Source organism: Aptenodytes patagonicus, chromosome 4 (genome assembly GCF_965638725.1).
Source record: "Aptenodytes patagonicus chromosome 4, bAptPat1.pri.cur, whole genome shotgun sequence".
Lineage (NCBI taxonomy): Eukaryota > Metazoa > Chordata > Aves > Sphenisciformes > Spheniscidae > Aptenodytes > Aptenodytes patagonicus.
This window is the reverse complement of record NC_134952.1, coordinates 26797284-26813954: the sequence shown is the minus strand read 5'-3', so window position 1 is coordinate 26813954 and position 16671 is coordinate 26797284. Positions and strand designations below refer to the sequence as shown.

At 36.2% G+C, this 16671-nt stretch overlaps 1 protein-coding gene across 2 annotated transcripts in view; it reads left to right on the top strand.

Moving 5' to 3' along the window:
• The window catches only part of PDS5A (PDS5 cohesin associated factor A), an 86301-nt gene that overhangs the window by 47074 nt on the left and 22556 nt on the right, over positions 1-16671 (top strand). For both annotated transcript variants that reach the window (XM_076336122.1, XM_076336121.1), the window contains exons 12-20: positions 3903-4054; positions 7427-7540; positions 8188-8269; positions 9031-9079; positions 9187-9326; positions 10806-10921; positions 11650-11755; positions 13245-13405; positions 16093-16216. In XM_076336122.1, coding sequence (XP_076192237.1) covers positions 3903-4054; positions 7427-7540; positions 8188-8269; positions 9031-9079; positions 9187-9326; positions 10806-10921; positions 11650-11755; positions 13245-13405; positions 16093-16216 — 1044 coding nt within the window. The remainder of the gene's footprint in view (positions 1-3902; positions 4055-7426; positions 7541-8187; positions 8270-9030; positions 9080-9186; positions 9327-10805; positions 10922-11649; positions 11756-13244; positions 13406-16092; positions 16217-16671) is intronic.

Sequence of the window (16671 nt, the reverse complement as noted above, 5' to 3'; positions counted from 1 at the left end):
GCCATTAAACAAACATGTCCAAAAAGTCATTTATCAGATCTGAAAACTTTTAGTGTAACCACCGCTTCCCACTGGGACTTCCACCTAGTCAGAATGGGATGATTGTTACTGTGTCTTCTACATAGTGTCTCTGTTCTCCTTTAGCATGTCGCCATCAGTAAAAGGCAGTCAGTTGCACAGCTGTAATACTAATTTCTGCGGAGCTAGGGATTTTCAGTTCACATAGCCTTAAACCCAGTGTGGTGGTACTTAATGTTCCTAATATGTTTGGCTTGGTGATTTCAGACCAGTCATAGGTTTGATGATATTTTACATTTCAAGGTTAGGTGCCTTTTCAGGCACTCATCAGTGAAGAATACCTTCAACTCTAGATGATGTTTCTCTTATAAAAATCTGGAGAGAGCGTTAATGAAAATACATCCTGAGGAGAAATGAAAATTGAGGATTGACTAGAAATGACTACAACAAATACTTAGCATTTGAAGTAGACCTTAACAATACAGCATGTCTTTGTAAATATAATTAGTGTTATAAAGTGAATATCAAGGACTTGTAAACTTTCAGCATTTTTTTTTAAGGATTTTTCTCCAGTTTGGGAGAGGGGCATTGATATGTCCGTATGACTGTCTTTATATTTTCTATGTAGGATTTTTTCAGTTTCAGACATAGTGCATTATACCTATTTTAATTATTCTTTTGCTTTAAAGAACTCAATTATCTTCTGCGGACTGTATTTACCCCTTGTAGCCAGGTTTCTGTTGGACAAATCTACTGCAAACTCCTAAGTGATCATTCTTCAATTTGACTTCATCTAATTCTTTTTGGGCCTGCAATCATCTATCAAATGAGTATAGATATTACAATAGAAAGAACACTTGTCCAACAGGTTGAAGTAGAATGCTGATTGTTTAAACACACTAATCTCTCATTTCAATTCTGCCTTTTTTCTTTATAAAACAATGTGGAATCTTGAAAACTTTAAATTTAAACCATCCTAACTGTTACGCCATTTATGTGATCTGTTTTTTTCTCCTGACCATATTCTAATTGGCACAGTATTAGTAAAAATAGCCTAATGACTTTTTTAGAGTAAAAAGTTTTGGCTAAAAGACAGTACTTCGTTTTTTAAAAAAATGTCCGTAGCTAACTCAGTCTGTATGGGCATTGGCACAATGATTACAGCTATTAAAAAACAACAAAAAACACCCCAAGCAACCACACCTCCCCCATAGTTTTCAAATCCATTTTTGTTGGTCCAGTTGGAAAAGTAACTCTGGGAACAGATGCTTCCCAAAAACTGGAATCCAGTCTTTGGTAAGAATTGTTCTGAGGAATTTTCCATTGGAGTGCTGTCTCTAGGGTCTTTCCAGTGTATTCACTTTTCAGAATAATTAGTTTCAGGAGACATTTAAAAAAAAAAAAAAAAAAAAAATTTAAAGCTTCTAAAAATGGTTCAGGTACTTTTCCTTTATAATGGAGTAACCTTAAGAACTTGAAAAGTTAGAGGAGGGTTTTGACAGCTGACTTCTGTTCCCATTTCTCCCAGCAGCCTTTGTGGTCTAGAGACTTAGTCCCTTCGTGAGAACAGACTTTCACATCATCAGCTTAAAGTCAGAAGCTATAGAATGAGGAGCCATAGGAACAGACTCCCATTTTCTATTTCTCTTCATGCATTTTTCTGCATGTGTTAGTTTTAACTCTTCCTTCTCTGTGTGTACTAAAAACCATTGTGGCTTTTTCCAGATGAAGGAGAAAGATTTAAAGATTTTAATATTCTTAACTCTATAGAAGGAATAGGTTAGCTATTCCAACAGGTAAGGGATTGTCTTGAACTTTCAATAACGGTTTTTTTTCCACTCAGCCCAGCAGTCTTCAGCAAAGGAGTTTATGCTGGTTAACTAAGGAAGCTAAGACTGTCAAAATTCTTTTGTTAATTAAATCAGGGTAGTACTTCCATTAGCTGTGTTTATTGATCTGCTCCCTTTGAAATTGATTATTACATTCCCCTTTATTTTCATTTGCCTTCATATTTTACCCTACTGTATGCTGTTTCAGCTTTAATTCTCAGTAGCACCTTACTCTTCCCCCCCCCCCCCCCCCCGTATCTCCTGTTCAGTGACTTGCTTCCATGGTGTCTCAAAGCATTCTCTAAGGGATTCTGTCCAGTGCCTCCCATCTTCTGCCTGAAACTGCCTTTCTGCGTGCTCTGACTTCTAGTCTCTACAGCAATTTCAATGATCAGAAATCTATTGACAATCCAAATTTCCTTTCCTTATAACCCCTTGTGAAGTACTCTGCTTTCATTTTAGGCTTAAATTTTCTAGAATGGTTTCTTGCAATCCTTCTCCGTTGTCTTCTGACAATAGTTTTGCTGTCCTTCCTGTCTCATGTAGGAGATCTGGTGAAGCTATCACTTGCACTGGAAGGGTATATCTGAATGCAGCAAAATATTAATACTTTTCTGAAAATGTTTCTTTTTCAGGCCCTTATTTTCTTTAAAATGTGCTTTAGATCGCAATGGGTGTTAATAAATTCCTGCAGAGAAGTTAAACAATAACGTCTATTTATATCTAGAATTTTTCTCTTTTGTGAAAACAAAGTATTATACTACATACTGTCAAAGTCATTACCATCTTGACCCATTACTTGTGGTTTTAATGTTTAAGAAATATGTAACAAAATACAATTCTGTTTTTTCCGCTTTCTTCTTGATATAACTTAGTCCAACAGCTAGTGATGTCAAAGGCTGTTGTGCTGACATAATCCATATTATCTTCAAGGTTTTTCTTTTCTTCGTCATTCAAGAAAAGGAAGTCAGTCAGTAAAACTATTAAGAAATTAAATGTGCAGTATCTCACTTGTTGTTATTAAAACAAGCCCTCAGTTTAACAAGATTGAAGAAGTTATGCACAGCGTGAATAATAGTATCTACATTTATGCTTGATAGGGTGAAATGATTTGAGCATTGTTAGTCCTTGGAGTTCAAGGCCAAAATTGATATCTAGTGTGGTCTGGAAGAAATTCTCTCTCTGTCTGAATTTCATGCGTTTCTTTTAAATGGTGAGGGAAAACAAGTTTCTTCTGAGGCTTTCTGTGTAAATCATTCAGTGGGAGACACTAGTCTCTCTAAATTAATCCTCAGTCTGTTCTGGTGTGATTCCTTCCAAAAGTCAGCGTAGGAGAGCTTACGGATCTTGTCTGTTAAAGTGTTTAATAATGGGACATTTCCTGTTTACATGAGGGGATAAAGTAGTGACCACAAAAAGCAAGGATGAGAACCCAGGAACTCCATCCGTGAATGTTGCAGTCTGGCTTTTTCCTGGATCCCTGGAGTCTTACAGTGATTACTTCGAGGCTTCAGCAAAAACGGCCTCTCCCACTGTCCTGGAAAGTGGCCTAAGAGTTCAAGCCCTAGAAAGTTTAGCTAGGCCTAAGCTCTGGATCTCCTATTTCTAGACAAGTGTGCTGTAAGACAGTGTAAGGCTGTGGGGCGAAAGAAGGCTGCCACCTCTGATTGGTGCCTGTCTCTGAATAGACAAGTCTTCCAAATCCTGGCTCAAGAAGGCACTTATTTGGGCATATGCATTAAGCTGTACTTAACTTTTTCATACTGACTACCTCCTAGATTTTCTTTGCTCAGCACAGAGGAGTACTGGATTCCTCTGTACAGGTAATACTTAATCTGCATAGTACAGGGAAGAAACCCCTTATGTAGGCTTTACAAATTCTCATTTAGAGGCTCTAAACAGCATTTTTCAGCGTTTGAAGTGTCTAAATGTAGGAGGTCAGAATGTGGCTGTTTTGTCTTTCACACTTCTACATCCTTACTGTATTTTGTATGTGTTTGTTGTTTATTTACCAAAACCACTTCCCCACCTCCTTTTCATTTCTTCCCCCTCAAGTGGCGAGTAAGAAAAGAAGCCATGATGGGTCTTGCCCAGCTGTACAAGAAGTATTGTCTTCATGCCGAGGCTGGAAAAGATGCTGCAGAGAAAGTGAGCTGGATAAAGGATAAACTTTTGCACATATATTATCAAAATAGCATTGATGACAAGTGAGTCAACCTAAGCCTTCCTGATTTTAATTGTATAGTGATAAGAGATACTCTGAAAATATGTGCTTATCCTGAGAAAACTGTTATATCACATTCTGTATTTGTGGTTTTAAGTACGATATATTTAATTAATAACCACTAAGACATGTACTAAGATATTCAGGATGGTTGCATTATCTGTTCATGTATTCATTCTATTTACTGATGGAACTAGATCGGTGATGATAGTAGATTGTCATTAACTAACTACTGTGTAGAGAAAAAAATTGCCAAACTGTGCATTTACTATACCCAGTTTTCGTTTGCCTTACTACTTTCCAGGGGCTAGCACGTTAAAATCCATCATCTGTGAACATCGTGCATGTGCACACCACAGTATGTGCACAGACATCTCCTTTTGGTATGCTACATAGAAATGGACCTTTTAGGTAGAACAAAAGCTGAAGAAATATGAGAGGTGCTTCTACTGTTGTCTAGTCTTCCCTGTTTGTCACTCAGTCCCTTTAATTTTTGAAATACCATTTTGGCTTAGAGAAAAGTATTTTGGCCAAGGAAGATAGTTTTCAACTCTCACTATTAATTCTTTGTCTTTCATAAGGAAAGCCAAACTGTGAGATCACACAAAGATAGAATTTCAGCCTAGATTTTTAATACAGCAGACTCGGAAATCAGCCATTTCTTTATAGTGTTTCTTAGCATCTTGCTTATACAGTCTGCTACCTCAGTATGTTTCGTGATCTTAGTGACTAGTCTGGATGGGCTAATAGTCGTCTTCAGTTGTCAGTTATGATAGTGGATTCTTACCGCTGCAGTGGTGAAGGCTCTCACTTTGTTCATCTGGCTGATCATAAGTGGGCCAGAGTTACATATTTGATTAGTTGCCGCCTTTTTTTTTTTTTTTTTTTAGAAAGAAAGATATGGTTATGAGACTGTACACACAGAAATTACACTGGAAGTCTGCTGAGGTAGAAGTATCAAATAGCAGAAAATTAGGAAATCTCAGCATAGTTTATATAAAGCTAATTCTGCATATGTATATGCATCAAATATGCTTTAATTTCCATTGAGAGGTTCGTTCATGTTTTTTCTAGCATGTTCACGTCTCACTGTCAGTACACAGGTTTGATAGTGAGTAGGGAATGAATCAAAGTTCCATAGTGAATGGGCAGATGTTTTAAATATTCGTGCTCACGGGAAATGCAGAACACTGTCAGGGAAACGAGGCAAGGAATTTTAAGGAAAGACTGTGTCATCAAAGCTGAGTTTCTTTCTCTGACGTGATTTCTTCTGAAAGGCTGATTAAAGCCATTGAAACTGGTCTTTGCATGAATAGGCATGGATTGTATGCTGTTCGTTTTCTGGGTATCCACAGTGAAAGACTGGTGGTTTGATTTTCAGTGTTCCTCTAGTTCGGTTTGTTACCCTGAATTTTAATCCAAGTTCTACTAGTTTTTAAGGCTGATAATGAAGTTCTTTCTCAGTCACACCATTGGGTTGTTTTCCCCATCTCAGAGTGGAGGAATAAATGCATTTCAATGTTATCGTCAGAATTAGAAAGTTCGTACATTTAGCACCTGAAGAGCTGTAGAATGCTATGATCATTTAAGACAGAGTCCATCCAATCCTTTAAACACACAAACATAGGTCAAAATTAGCCAACTCTGATCTGTTTTCCTTCCATAATGAGGGAGTAACGGTAAACAGCTATCTGAGCCTTGGAGTATTTTCCCTTGTGTGCATGGGATAACACTAGTTCCTTCAAAAGATAATAGCGCAGTATCACAGTATTCAGGCATGAAGTGGGATAGAACAAATTTTCTCCACACATCCTTAACTCAGTCACTTGATAATGTTTTTGATGTTACTTGACATGATGTGCATGTCTACTCAAGACTGAGAACTTCCAGCCGTAAGAGCTGCTTATCAACTGTGTGCTCTGAGCTGCTTTGTTTTACAGCAAATGCACAGGGAATGGAGTAAAATAACCACATCTTAAACACTGCCCTGTTACCCACTCTTGATACACTAGCCAGTGACGTCCTTCACAGAAGAAAAGTGTGTCCCAGAGGAATTCCCTATTTGTAAATCTTTACCCTAACCGACATGGACCAGGGAAGGCATGATACAGTCTCACCATTTGTATTGACAGCTTTTCTTAGAACATGTATCTTTAGAGACATGGGCTAGAGCAATGTTCTTAAATTAGTAAGATAACTCTGATGCCTCCAATCTCCTAGTACATTAAACAGAGTTGAGTCTCCTGAGATCTGAAGATCCTGTTCCCCAAGTAATTTAGTTCTTGGAGTTATCAGTAGTAAAATGTACATTTAAAGGGAGAAAGCCAACTTTTCTTCAATATTAACGGGGTGCCTTGAGATAGTTGTATCCATAGTCATGATCATCCTTTTATTCCTCTGCCTTGCCATCATGCCTCTTGGAATTTTCTTTGAGCAGAAAGAAGGTGTGTTTGACCTGTGCTGCCTTCTATGCTCTTTGTACAAGGCACTCCCAGAGTACTTACTAGGCATCATAGTGAAAAAGCTGGTAAATTCAAACACACAAAATATTTGTCCATAAATATCAAACTGTATAGCTGCACATTGTGCACAGCTCTCATTCCTATGGATTAAATTAATGTCTGAATGTTCTTTCATTTGGGGAGCTATAATTAGATGAACTGTACAGTCATATTTTGTAGTTCAAGTTTTGTATTTTATGTAAAACCTTAAATATGTATTATTGTTTAAAAAAAAAAAAGATAATTGGAGAATGTTTTTGTTGGTTTGGTTTGCTCTCACTTAGTTTCCCTTTTGCTCCTTTAGTTGTATATGTTTTGGTGTTCCTTTGTCTCCACCTTCTTAATGCTGATTTTTGGCTTCTATATTAGAATAATGAGTAGTTTCAAATGTTTTGTTTTTTTTCAAATACTACAGTTAAATACTTAACCTTTCCCTCAAGGATACTTCACATTTTTACTTTTCCTCTCCCTTGAGTTAGATTCTTGTGTTCTTTCTCCTTTATTTGGGCTTTTTACTGTCTGTATCCCTTTCTGTTATGTATGAGAGTGAACAAAGGGACATTGTCAGAGCCTAAAGAAAAAGGAGAATTTGGATGGTGACAAATAAAGCACTTACTCCCTCTTAGAGGTGAAAATGAAAGAACATGGAAAAGCTCTCAAGAAGCAGTTCTTGCTAATCTTTCTATGAACAGCGGGAGGGATCTTTAGAGATGAGAAAAAGACCATTACTTTTTTTTCTTCTCTGTTGAAAAATCTAGTTTCAATGACTTCCAATATTTCTTGTTCTTTCAGCTTGTCTGAAAGGTATCACCACTTTTTGGAATGTACAGTTTTTATCTCTTCTTTTCCTGCAGATTACTGGTAGAGAAAATCTTTGCTCAGTATCTCGTTCCACACAATTTGGAAACGGAAGAGCGAATGAAGTGCTTGTACTATTTGTATGCTAGCTTGGATCCAAATGCTGTCAAGTGAGTATAGTTTGTATTCAGCAAATACTTGCTTTCTCAGGCTTTTCCAACATCTATATAATCTTACTTGTATTATCAGGATTTAAATAAAAGTATTAGTAATTGATGCTTAGCATTATTTGCAAGTAGTATTTCAAAACATTTCTCTTTTACGTATAAACTCGACGTGTCCTTAAAAAAAAAAGATACCTTGACATTTGAGAAAAGTGGTTTTACCCATTAGTTTTCATTCAATGAAAACAATGCAGAGTTAAAAATGCACAAGTAATGACTTCTAGATATGCTCTATATTAGTGTCCATGATGAAGATATATAACTGAATTCCAGTTGATAGTGGCCTGGTTTTTATGTTGAAAATGTTATCTTCAAGGTAATTTGGGCAGTTGTAAGACATACTGTGGCTGTCCTGCATATGTGAAACTGTTCCAAGTAGAATAATAAGAGAGGAGATGTTCTGTAAAAACAGAAAATTCCACCTTGTTTGGAATGGTTATTTTTAATACTTGGTATGTTTTGCTTGTACCTAGCAGATGTTGCGCTTGTAAGATAAATAAATAAACAAACAATCTTGTTTACTAATACATCCAGCATGTTCTTGTCATGAACAAATTGGTAAGCTTTTCTTCTCTGGTTTTGTACTTTTGCAGAGCACTGAATGAGATGTGGAAGTGCCAGAACATGCTGAGGAGTCACGTACGAGAATTACTAGACTTGCATAAGCAGCCCACTGTACGGTTTTGAAAATATTAATACTTTATCCAATGGACCTGTTAGACTAATTTACTAGGGGTTTTTAATACTATTTTATTTGTTCAGTGTGACTTTATTATTTTGTTGATTTACATATATAGACAATGTTCCATTCTCATTAAGTAAAGTTACTTTCAGTAATGCTTAAAGGTATATGGGCTCCTTATGTTTACCATTATTTTATATTACTGGTCAATAACTTTGGAAAAAGTTAAAATTTTTTTCAAAGTTTTTTTGTTTGCTTTTGACATACTTTTTTTGTTTCTCATTTTATAACATATTTTGAGAGTGGAATATGTTGTAAGTTAAAGCAATGATTTGTTTGAAAACAAGTTTTAAAGTATTTATACTGGAATTTTACTTATAAGTATCTTCAAACTAGCAGAAACTTTAAATAGAAGGGCATTGCTTTGGGGCTTTGGTGTGGAGGTGGGCTTGGGGGAATTGTTTGTTGGGGGGGGGTTGAGGTCTTTTTCCAACAATTGATTTTTGATCTGTTATGTGAATTCGTGCATTTTTGCAGTTCTCTGATACTGCAAGAAGCTTTTTCCCCTTTTTCTGTGTGTAGTAGCTGCTAATGATACTGTTATACTATTCTAGTGTTTGCTCTTAAAACAAAACCATAAAATGTCAGATTCCAGAGTAGAATGAAGTGCTGCAGAAGAACAAACAGATCAGTTTAAAGGTATATTTTATAAAGAAGATATTGCTGATTTGTTTGTTTTTGCTGTTGTCCTCAGTCAGAAGCAAACAGTGCTGCCATGTTTGGAAAGCTGATGACCATAGCAAGTAAGTATAAACTGTTATTACAGCATTCCTGGAAATTGTATTTCTGTGAATCTTGGCATACTGAAGTGGCAAATTTATCTTATGTTAAATTGTGTTTAATCATACAGAAAACCTTCCAGATCCTGGAAAAGCACAAGATTTTGTGAAGAAATTCAATCAGGTTCTGGGTGACGATGAGAAACTTCGGTCCCAGCTTGAACTGTTAATTAGCCCTACATGTTCTTGTAAACAGGCAGATGTCTGTGTGGTAAGGAAATGGAAAAACAAACTTTTATACCTTAAATATTTGTGCTTAAAACAGTTATTTGGAGTTAATGGTCTCTTTTGGTACCTTAACATGATTCTATATATTTCCGATTTTCATAAAATACTTTTTGGTTAACCTGTAGAGATTATGGAAAATATAATTTATGATCATCATCTTGCTTCCTAAGAAAACATTAGCTTCATTCCTGCCTGGGATTATGAGCATCAAGCACAAAGACTAAAAGACCAGTTTAATTTTTTTTTTAATATATATTTTATTTCAAGTGTCTCTTTTATGGTAAGGTTCCTAAACTGTCTTCTGACACTGATGAAACTTGTTCTGAGTACCAGCAAGACAAATATTATACCATCTGCATATTATTCATTTGGTTTTCTTCCTAGAACATTATTTTGAGATCAGTCTCTCTCTCTCCCCCCCCCCCCCCATCTATTTAACCTCTTTGATGAAAATACACACCTTAATATTAAATTGGACTTTTCCAGAGATTTACAGATTGTGCCAACAATCACAGATTTTTTTTTCATTATGGTCCCAAAATAAAGTAAGTGATTTCGATGACAGATATCACAATAGGGAACATCAACAAACAAACATAGGCTTCTTGGGTTTTGTCTAATGGTTCTGAAATTGTCCAGGGAAGGGAAAAGAGTATGTCTCCTTCTAAACTAGTAAATTTTGCACTTTGGGAATGCAGTGATGCAATTTCAAGAGGAAGGTTTCTTCCCACTTCCTGAAGATATTTTAGCATAACAATTAGACCACTTTCCTAGTTTGTAAGGTCTGCAGCATCCAACCCTTTAGGAGAAAGAAGGTCAAGAAGTCATTTCTTTGAGAGATTTTTAGACTTCTGTTCAAAACAAAAAATATCTTCTTATCCATCTTCTGCTGGGTTTGCAGCTGAATTTAATGTTCTTGACATTTGGGCATTCAGAGGGGGAAAAACAGATTTTTGGATACAAAACTTTCATAGGCAAGTATGTAGGGTCTGAACATTTATTGTAGCCAAGGTAGTGTAGTGCTTCTGCACATCTGCAGTAGCGTAGCTTTTAGTACAGTTTTTTCATTGTTGCTTATGAAATCTCACACATAAAACAGGGTTACCTACAGATTTATTGGTTACTCTTGTCAACATAGATGTTTAAATTCCCTTTACATTGCACTTAGCTCTCCCTCGATACTGTTTTGGATCTGGCCTGCAATTCCTTAAGAAACTGAAGAACTCTCACTAGAAACCTAAATGCATCTTACATTTAAATAGTTTGGTAAAGTATGTCTGCTTTCAATATAATGTGATAAAGAAAGATTTGGAGATAACAACAGCCCCCCTTAAAATAAGTTTCACTGATTAGATAGACAATCTCTGTGGCTTAAAAGAAGTGGCTATATTTAGCTTATTCAACGTGCTTAAGTAGTAAGTAAAATGAATATAATTCTTGTTTGTATCTAACATTCTTGTAGAGAGAGATAGCCCGGAAACTTGCAAATCCTAAGCAGCCAACAAATCCTTTTCTGGAAATGGTCAAGTTTCTTTTGGAAAGAATTGCCCCTGTACATATTGACTCAGAAGCCATTAGGTAAGTTTGAAAGATCATACTAACTCATGAATGATTATAAAGATGATTTAAATGGGGGGGGGGGGGGAAGTTTTTGGGATTTAGATTAGTCTGTCCTAGCAGTAAATATGCTTTTTTTAAAAAAACATTTTATGTAGATGTCTTCGTTTCCAGCAGCCTAGAGAATGCAATTTGATTTTTTATTTCTTTCTTCTACGTCTTTGATGTCTGCAAATGATTTTAAAAATATAGTAGTTGTTCCCAGTGAAACTGCTGTTTGTGGGGCTTAAGGTGAAAATGATGATCATAATTTTCACACAGTTAACTGCAACACAGTCTTCCATATAGCAGTTGAATTAATTAGCTTTTGTGGGATTGTGTAAGAGAATGTTTGGATTTCTTTTGAGACTTGTCTGGCAACCTAATTACATTCTGAAACTCATGCAAGTATGTGTTGATCTGAATGCTGCCAACATGGTGGGGGTTTTTTTGGTGGTTTTTTTTTTACCTAAAGAATTAATTTTGCAGAAAGCTAAGTCAGAAGGAAAAGGAATAATGGAATAGCTTGATTAAAAAAAAAAAACAACAACAAAAACTAAAAACAAACACCACAACACCTCCCCCCCAATGGACTATTGCCTTCCCTTTATTTATTGTCAAAAACAAGTAATCTTGCTGATATCTCCAGCCTTTAACATTGTACATTGTCACATTCATTTGCTTTTTTCTTTTTGTATTTCTTGTTTCAGTGCACTAGTAAAACTAATGAATAAATCCATAGAGGGGACAGCTGATGATGAAGAGGAGGGTGTAAGTCCTGATACTGCTATTCGTGCAGGACTTGAACTTCTCAAGGTAATCTACATTAATGCAACTAGAGTTTGTAATGGAAGGGACAAAAGTGGTATGACTAATGAATTAATGTTAGCATGGTTTTAATAGTTATTATTTAGATAATTACTTTTTTAATGTATGAAAGTGTTTGGTTATTAATACTCACTTGAGAAAAGAAGAATGAAAGAGATTGTTTTTTGGAAGCAGTATGTTTTGAAAAGGGTGCCAAGAGTTGAAATATGCACATTAAAGCAGAAATTGGTTTCTGCTTAGGGAAGTCATACAGGAGAAGGTGCAGAGGTAAAGTGAGAGGAAGAGGAATTGGGAAATTAGGAGAGGCACGTTCTTTGGGGCCTGTACAATGCTGGAAGGAAAGCAGGCAATAAACTCAAGAGCCAAGTTATGTAGAGAAAAAAAGGGGGGATGGTGGAACTTGTGTTCTCAGTGGTGATGAGAAATGGCTGGGGGAAAAAGAAGGATTTGAAGTATCTGGAAAACATCTGTGGTGGATTTGGCAGCTCACTAATGAGACTTTATTTTCAATATGTTACAAAGGGCAGTATAAAATATAGGGGGGAATGGAGGGGAAGGTTACATAATTAAAGTGAGACTTTTCAGAAGTGTGAATGAACAAGGTGGAGTTTATGGAGACATATCACACCAAATTTGGCAATGGCAACCATGGTAGAAATAGTTATACAGAAGTATGCAAGGAAGTGGTGTCTGTTTGCTAATGTAGCTCAGAAGAGAAATCTGCCAAGGTTGAAGATTTTGTTGCTGTGACGTGGATATCTCTGAGAATGTTATTTCACACATTGATACTTACACAAGTAGGCAACTCTGATCAAAGAAACCAAGATAAGATAAATCCAAGGAACACACAAAATACATGCAACTTTTCATTGTTCTCCCTAGCTTATGTTATCTGAACTTTACTATACTTAATATAGTTTTGCTTTGGAATAACCTTTTGTTCTCTCTTGTCCTGCCTTGAATCTCTGCATGCTTAGTTTCTTATTTGACGTTTCTCCTATTTAACAGAATGTGTTGTATTTCATTAGCTTTAGATTAAGAGGACAGTAACGTATGTTTTGTTTGTAGATATCGTAACCTTCTTGATTTCTTTTCTGCTCAGGAACTATAGATTCTGGAGAAATTAAGATTTCAGTTCAGTTAAGTTGAAAAAAAACATTCTTAAGTAGATTGGAATATAAACAAATACTCTTGAATAAGTGTTCATTTTAATAAATGTGTTCACATATTCAAATAATGTAGTATCTTATAAAATGTTTGGAGGACGGGAGGACCTGAAGAACAAAGCATAGATGAATTTATTTGAAAATGCCTATATCACCTTCTCCAAAATGCAGTTATTGAATGTAATAATCTCATATGAGCATGTAATAGCTATTTATGTTGATGGTAATGCTCATAAACAGCCATAATTTTGTTTTTCTGATAATTCATTTACCGTGAATAAATATACCTTTGTTTTAATGTGTATCTACAGGTTCTGTCCTTTACACATCCTACCTCGTTCCACTCTGCAGAGACCTATGAGTCTCTGCTGCAGTGCCTCAGGATGGAAGATGATAAGGTAGCTGAGGCAGCCATACAGATTTTCAGAAACACGGGTCACAAAATAGAAACAGACCTGCCACAGATAAGATCGTGAGTGTATTTCTTTACATGCTGCTTTCCATATCTGGAATTCTGCCTCTTAATAGTTTATTCAATATGTTGCCCCTAAAATTACTTTATAGTCTTGTAAATGTGAACAGCTGCTCTTCCATCACTTTGTATTCCTTCACTACCTTTCTGTCTCTCTTAAATTCTGCGTTCTCGCAATTTTTGTGTATTTATTGAAGATGTTAGGTACTTTTAAATATCTTCTTATAATAGACACATTAAAAACAGCATGTAGCATGTTTCCCAGGTAACAAAATAAGCAACAGCAAAAATATGGCAAAGATGTAATTCCTTGGCATCATTTCTACTTATATCTGTCCTTCACGCAATTTTTCTATCTTTGTAAGGAACGAAAATATAATCTCTGTTGGTTAACAGCTCTGTTATGAAACATGTTGGGGAAAAAAGATCCGAAAGCAGGCATGAATTTCTGACAAAGAATAATTGGCTGTCTATAAGTCGTCATTATGCAATTCATGCTTTTAACTGCTGATTAATGCTGCATAATCTATTAGGTATTCACAGACTATTTAAAACCTCATGGGTAACATCTAAAACCTTAAAATTAGCCTGTTAGTAACTAACTAATCCAGATTATAAAGCACAGGTTTCAAGTTCTCATATATTGAAAGCATCTCGGTATTACCACGCTAAAGTGCATACCAACGTACACGTTAAATTCTCAGTGAATTGAAGATTTAACCTCAGCGATTCTTATGGATTTGAATCAGATTTTGGGCAAAAGAAAAATGTTACAAGTTCACATATGAGATGCCTTTTAAGACATCTGTAGGGGTGAAGAGAGGGAAAAGCCCAGCAAATCCCCATTGCCAGTATAGTTCCCAGTGTAGTCCCAATTGTCTATAGTTCCCTACTGGAGTTTAGTCAAGACTGTGCATTGCTGGGGTATATCATCTTCTGTCAAAGGAGCTGGTATTGCTGACATTTCTTTTGGCTTCGTGCCTTAGCCAGATATTGCTGAAGTATAGTCTGGGCAGTCTGAAATAACTTAAAAATATAACTGTCAAAATGGAGGTCTAGCCCTTGGCATGGTTTGCAAGCCAGTCAGGTTAACGTTCTGAAAGCCAAAACCAGGTCAGTGTTTACACTGATGCAAAGAAAAAGAAGTCTGAGGACAAGTAGATGTTCCAGATTTTATATATGCAGAAATCTTTATCATAAACAAAAGATTTGATATAACCAGCAAGATAGTTTGTTTCAAGTGACCTGTTTTTTTGAAAACCGCTTGTGTAAACAGGCTGCCTGCTGTCCTTTGAAGTAGTGTTCACCAGCAGTAGCCCAAATTCTTCCTCATATGGGAAATAAGTAAGTTTGTGCACCAGTTCATGGACAACGACTGCCACATGACTCTAGAGTCTGATGGAAGCATTGACCTTGCTCAAAGTGAGCCTATGGACTACGTGTAGACTTGTAGATGTGAACATGTAAAGGTGCATGTAAACATGTCAGGTTTCACCTTTTGCAGATTTATGTCAGTTGGGGTGTGATGAGGTATGGTTTGTAACTGATCCACCGGTGCTTGGCAAAGGCCCTTTAATGTGCATGTACTTACACTATGAAAACTCTAGGTTAGGCACTGAAGCTTATTTTAACTGTAGATTTTACTGAATTCTCTGCTATTTTGGTTCTTATTTAATCCAACTTGTGGAATCTTAGCAGGTTTGGGAAGAGACATTCTCCTACTTCAGGATACTGTTAACATTTTTCTAGGGGTCTCTTGTTTGTTTTTGGGTTTTATGTGGTTTTTGAGGAAAATATTTGAGACTTCATTCTTTCAACCCTGCAAGCTCTTCTTCCACCTCTTGTTGCTGATTTTGATGATGTAGAATGTGTCAGTGAAGGCTGGGTGCTAAATAATCCATGTACTGAATGCTGTATTGTTACCAAGCCTTTCAAGAAAGCAGGATTTTTTTTAGATGTTTGTGTGTCACATGCTTTCTAGGCAATTTTGTTTTCTTGTGTCAGTTGGTGGGTCAGTTGCACGGTAAACCTCACAAGTTAGTGTCTCAGATGATGACCTCTCAGGGAACAGGCCTGCCTTCCAACATTCTCTCAGGAGTGGAACCGAAAAACCTGAGCAACGTCGACCTGGTCTCTGGAGTGGTTTCTGCCCTGCTCTTTCCTTCGGTGGCCTCTGATCAGCAGACGGATTTCAGGGGACTCAAATGCAAAAGCTCAGAACAAAGCAGTTGTTCACTTGAGTATACATTGTGATTAAAGACCAAAGTTAAAGTAGTAAAGGCCTATGAGCATGCTAACATTTAATAGTTATTTCATAAATTTTCTTCAGCTCTGTCACTTCCAAGCTTGGATAACAAGCCCAGGAGTTTACCCTAGCTGAACCTGTCAGGTTCCCCCAGCCTTATATTTGGCTTCCTAAACAGCCTTATTTTGATCATTATTTTCTTTCATGTTTGATTTTTCCCTGTGGGCTTTTTTCTGCTTAACTGTGTACAGTCAGATGCTCAACAAGTATTACTAAATACAATTCCATCCTGCTTTTCACTTTATGATTATGATCTTTCCTGAACAGACTTCAAAGGAATGCTTGATTTATAGGACTGTGAGGATAGATTTGTATAGGTGAAGAGCTTTATTTTTTGTAGATTGCAAATTGCATTTTGAAGTATTTTGTTTAATGTTCACAGAACACTAATTCCGATTTTGCATCAGAAAGCAAAAAGAGGCACTCCTCATCAGGCAAAGCAAGCTGTTCACTGTATACATGCCATATTTTCAAATAAAGAAGTGCAACTTGCACAGATCTTCGAGGTATGTCTTGCTTTTTTGTTTTTAAGATTTGTTTCTGTTCTTCTTAATCGATACTAGTAATTACCATTAATTCATACTGTTTATTAACAGATAACAATTTATGAAATTAGGAAGCCTTACAGGTGCATGGTAGTCGAGATAAGTCATTAATTTTACAATAGTAAATTATTAATGTTTGTTTCTTACAGTCACGATTTTGTAATATTCTGATGTCTGATAGATAAGATACTCCTTTTTGTCTACATGGGAAAAGTTAGGGGGAAATAAACTAAATATGCTGGAATTCCCATGAGGACACATTTAGCAGATACTAAATGAGAGGTAACATCCTCTACTTTCAAACTGTATTAAATTACTGTGCTTTAAGGTCTTTGCCCATACAGCACTTTCTCACTGAGGAGGTTAGTGTAGAATGACTACTTCACTATAAGCTCGGACATTAGCTTACTGCTCGC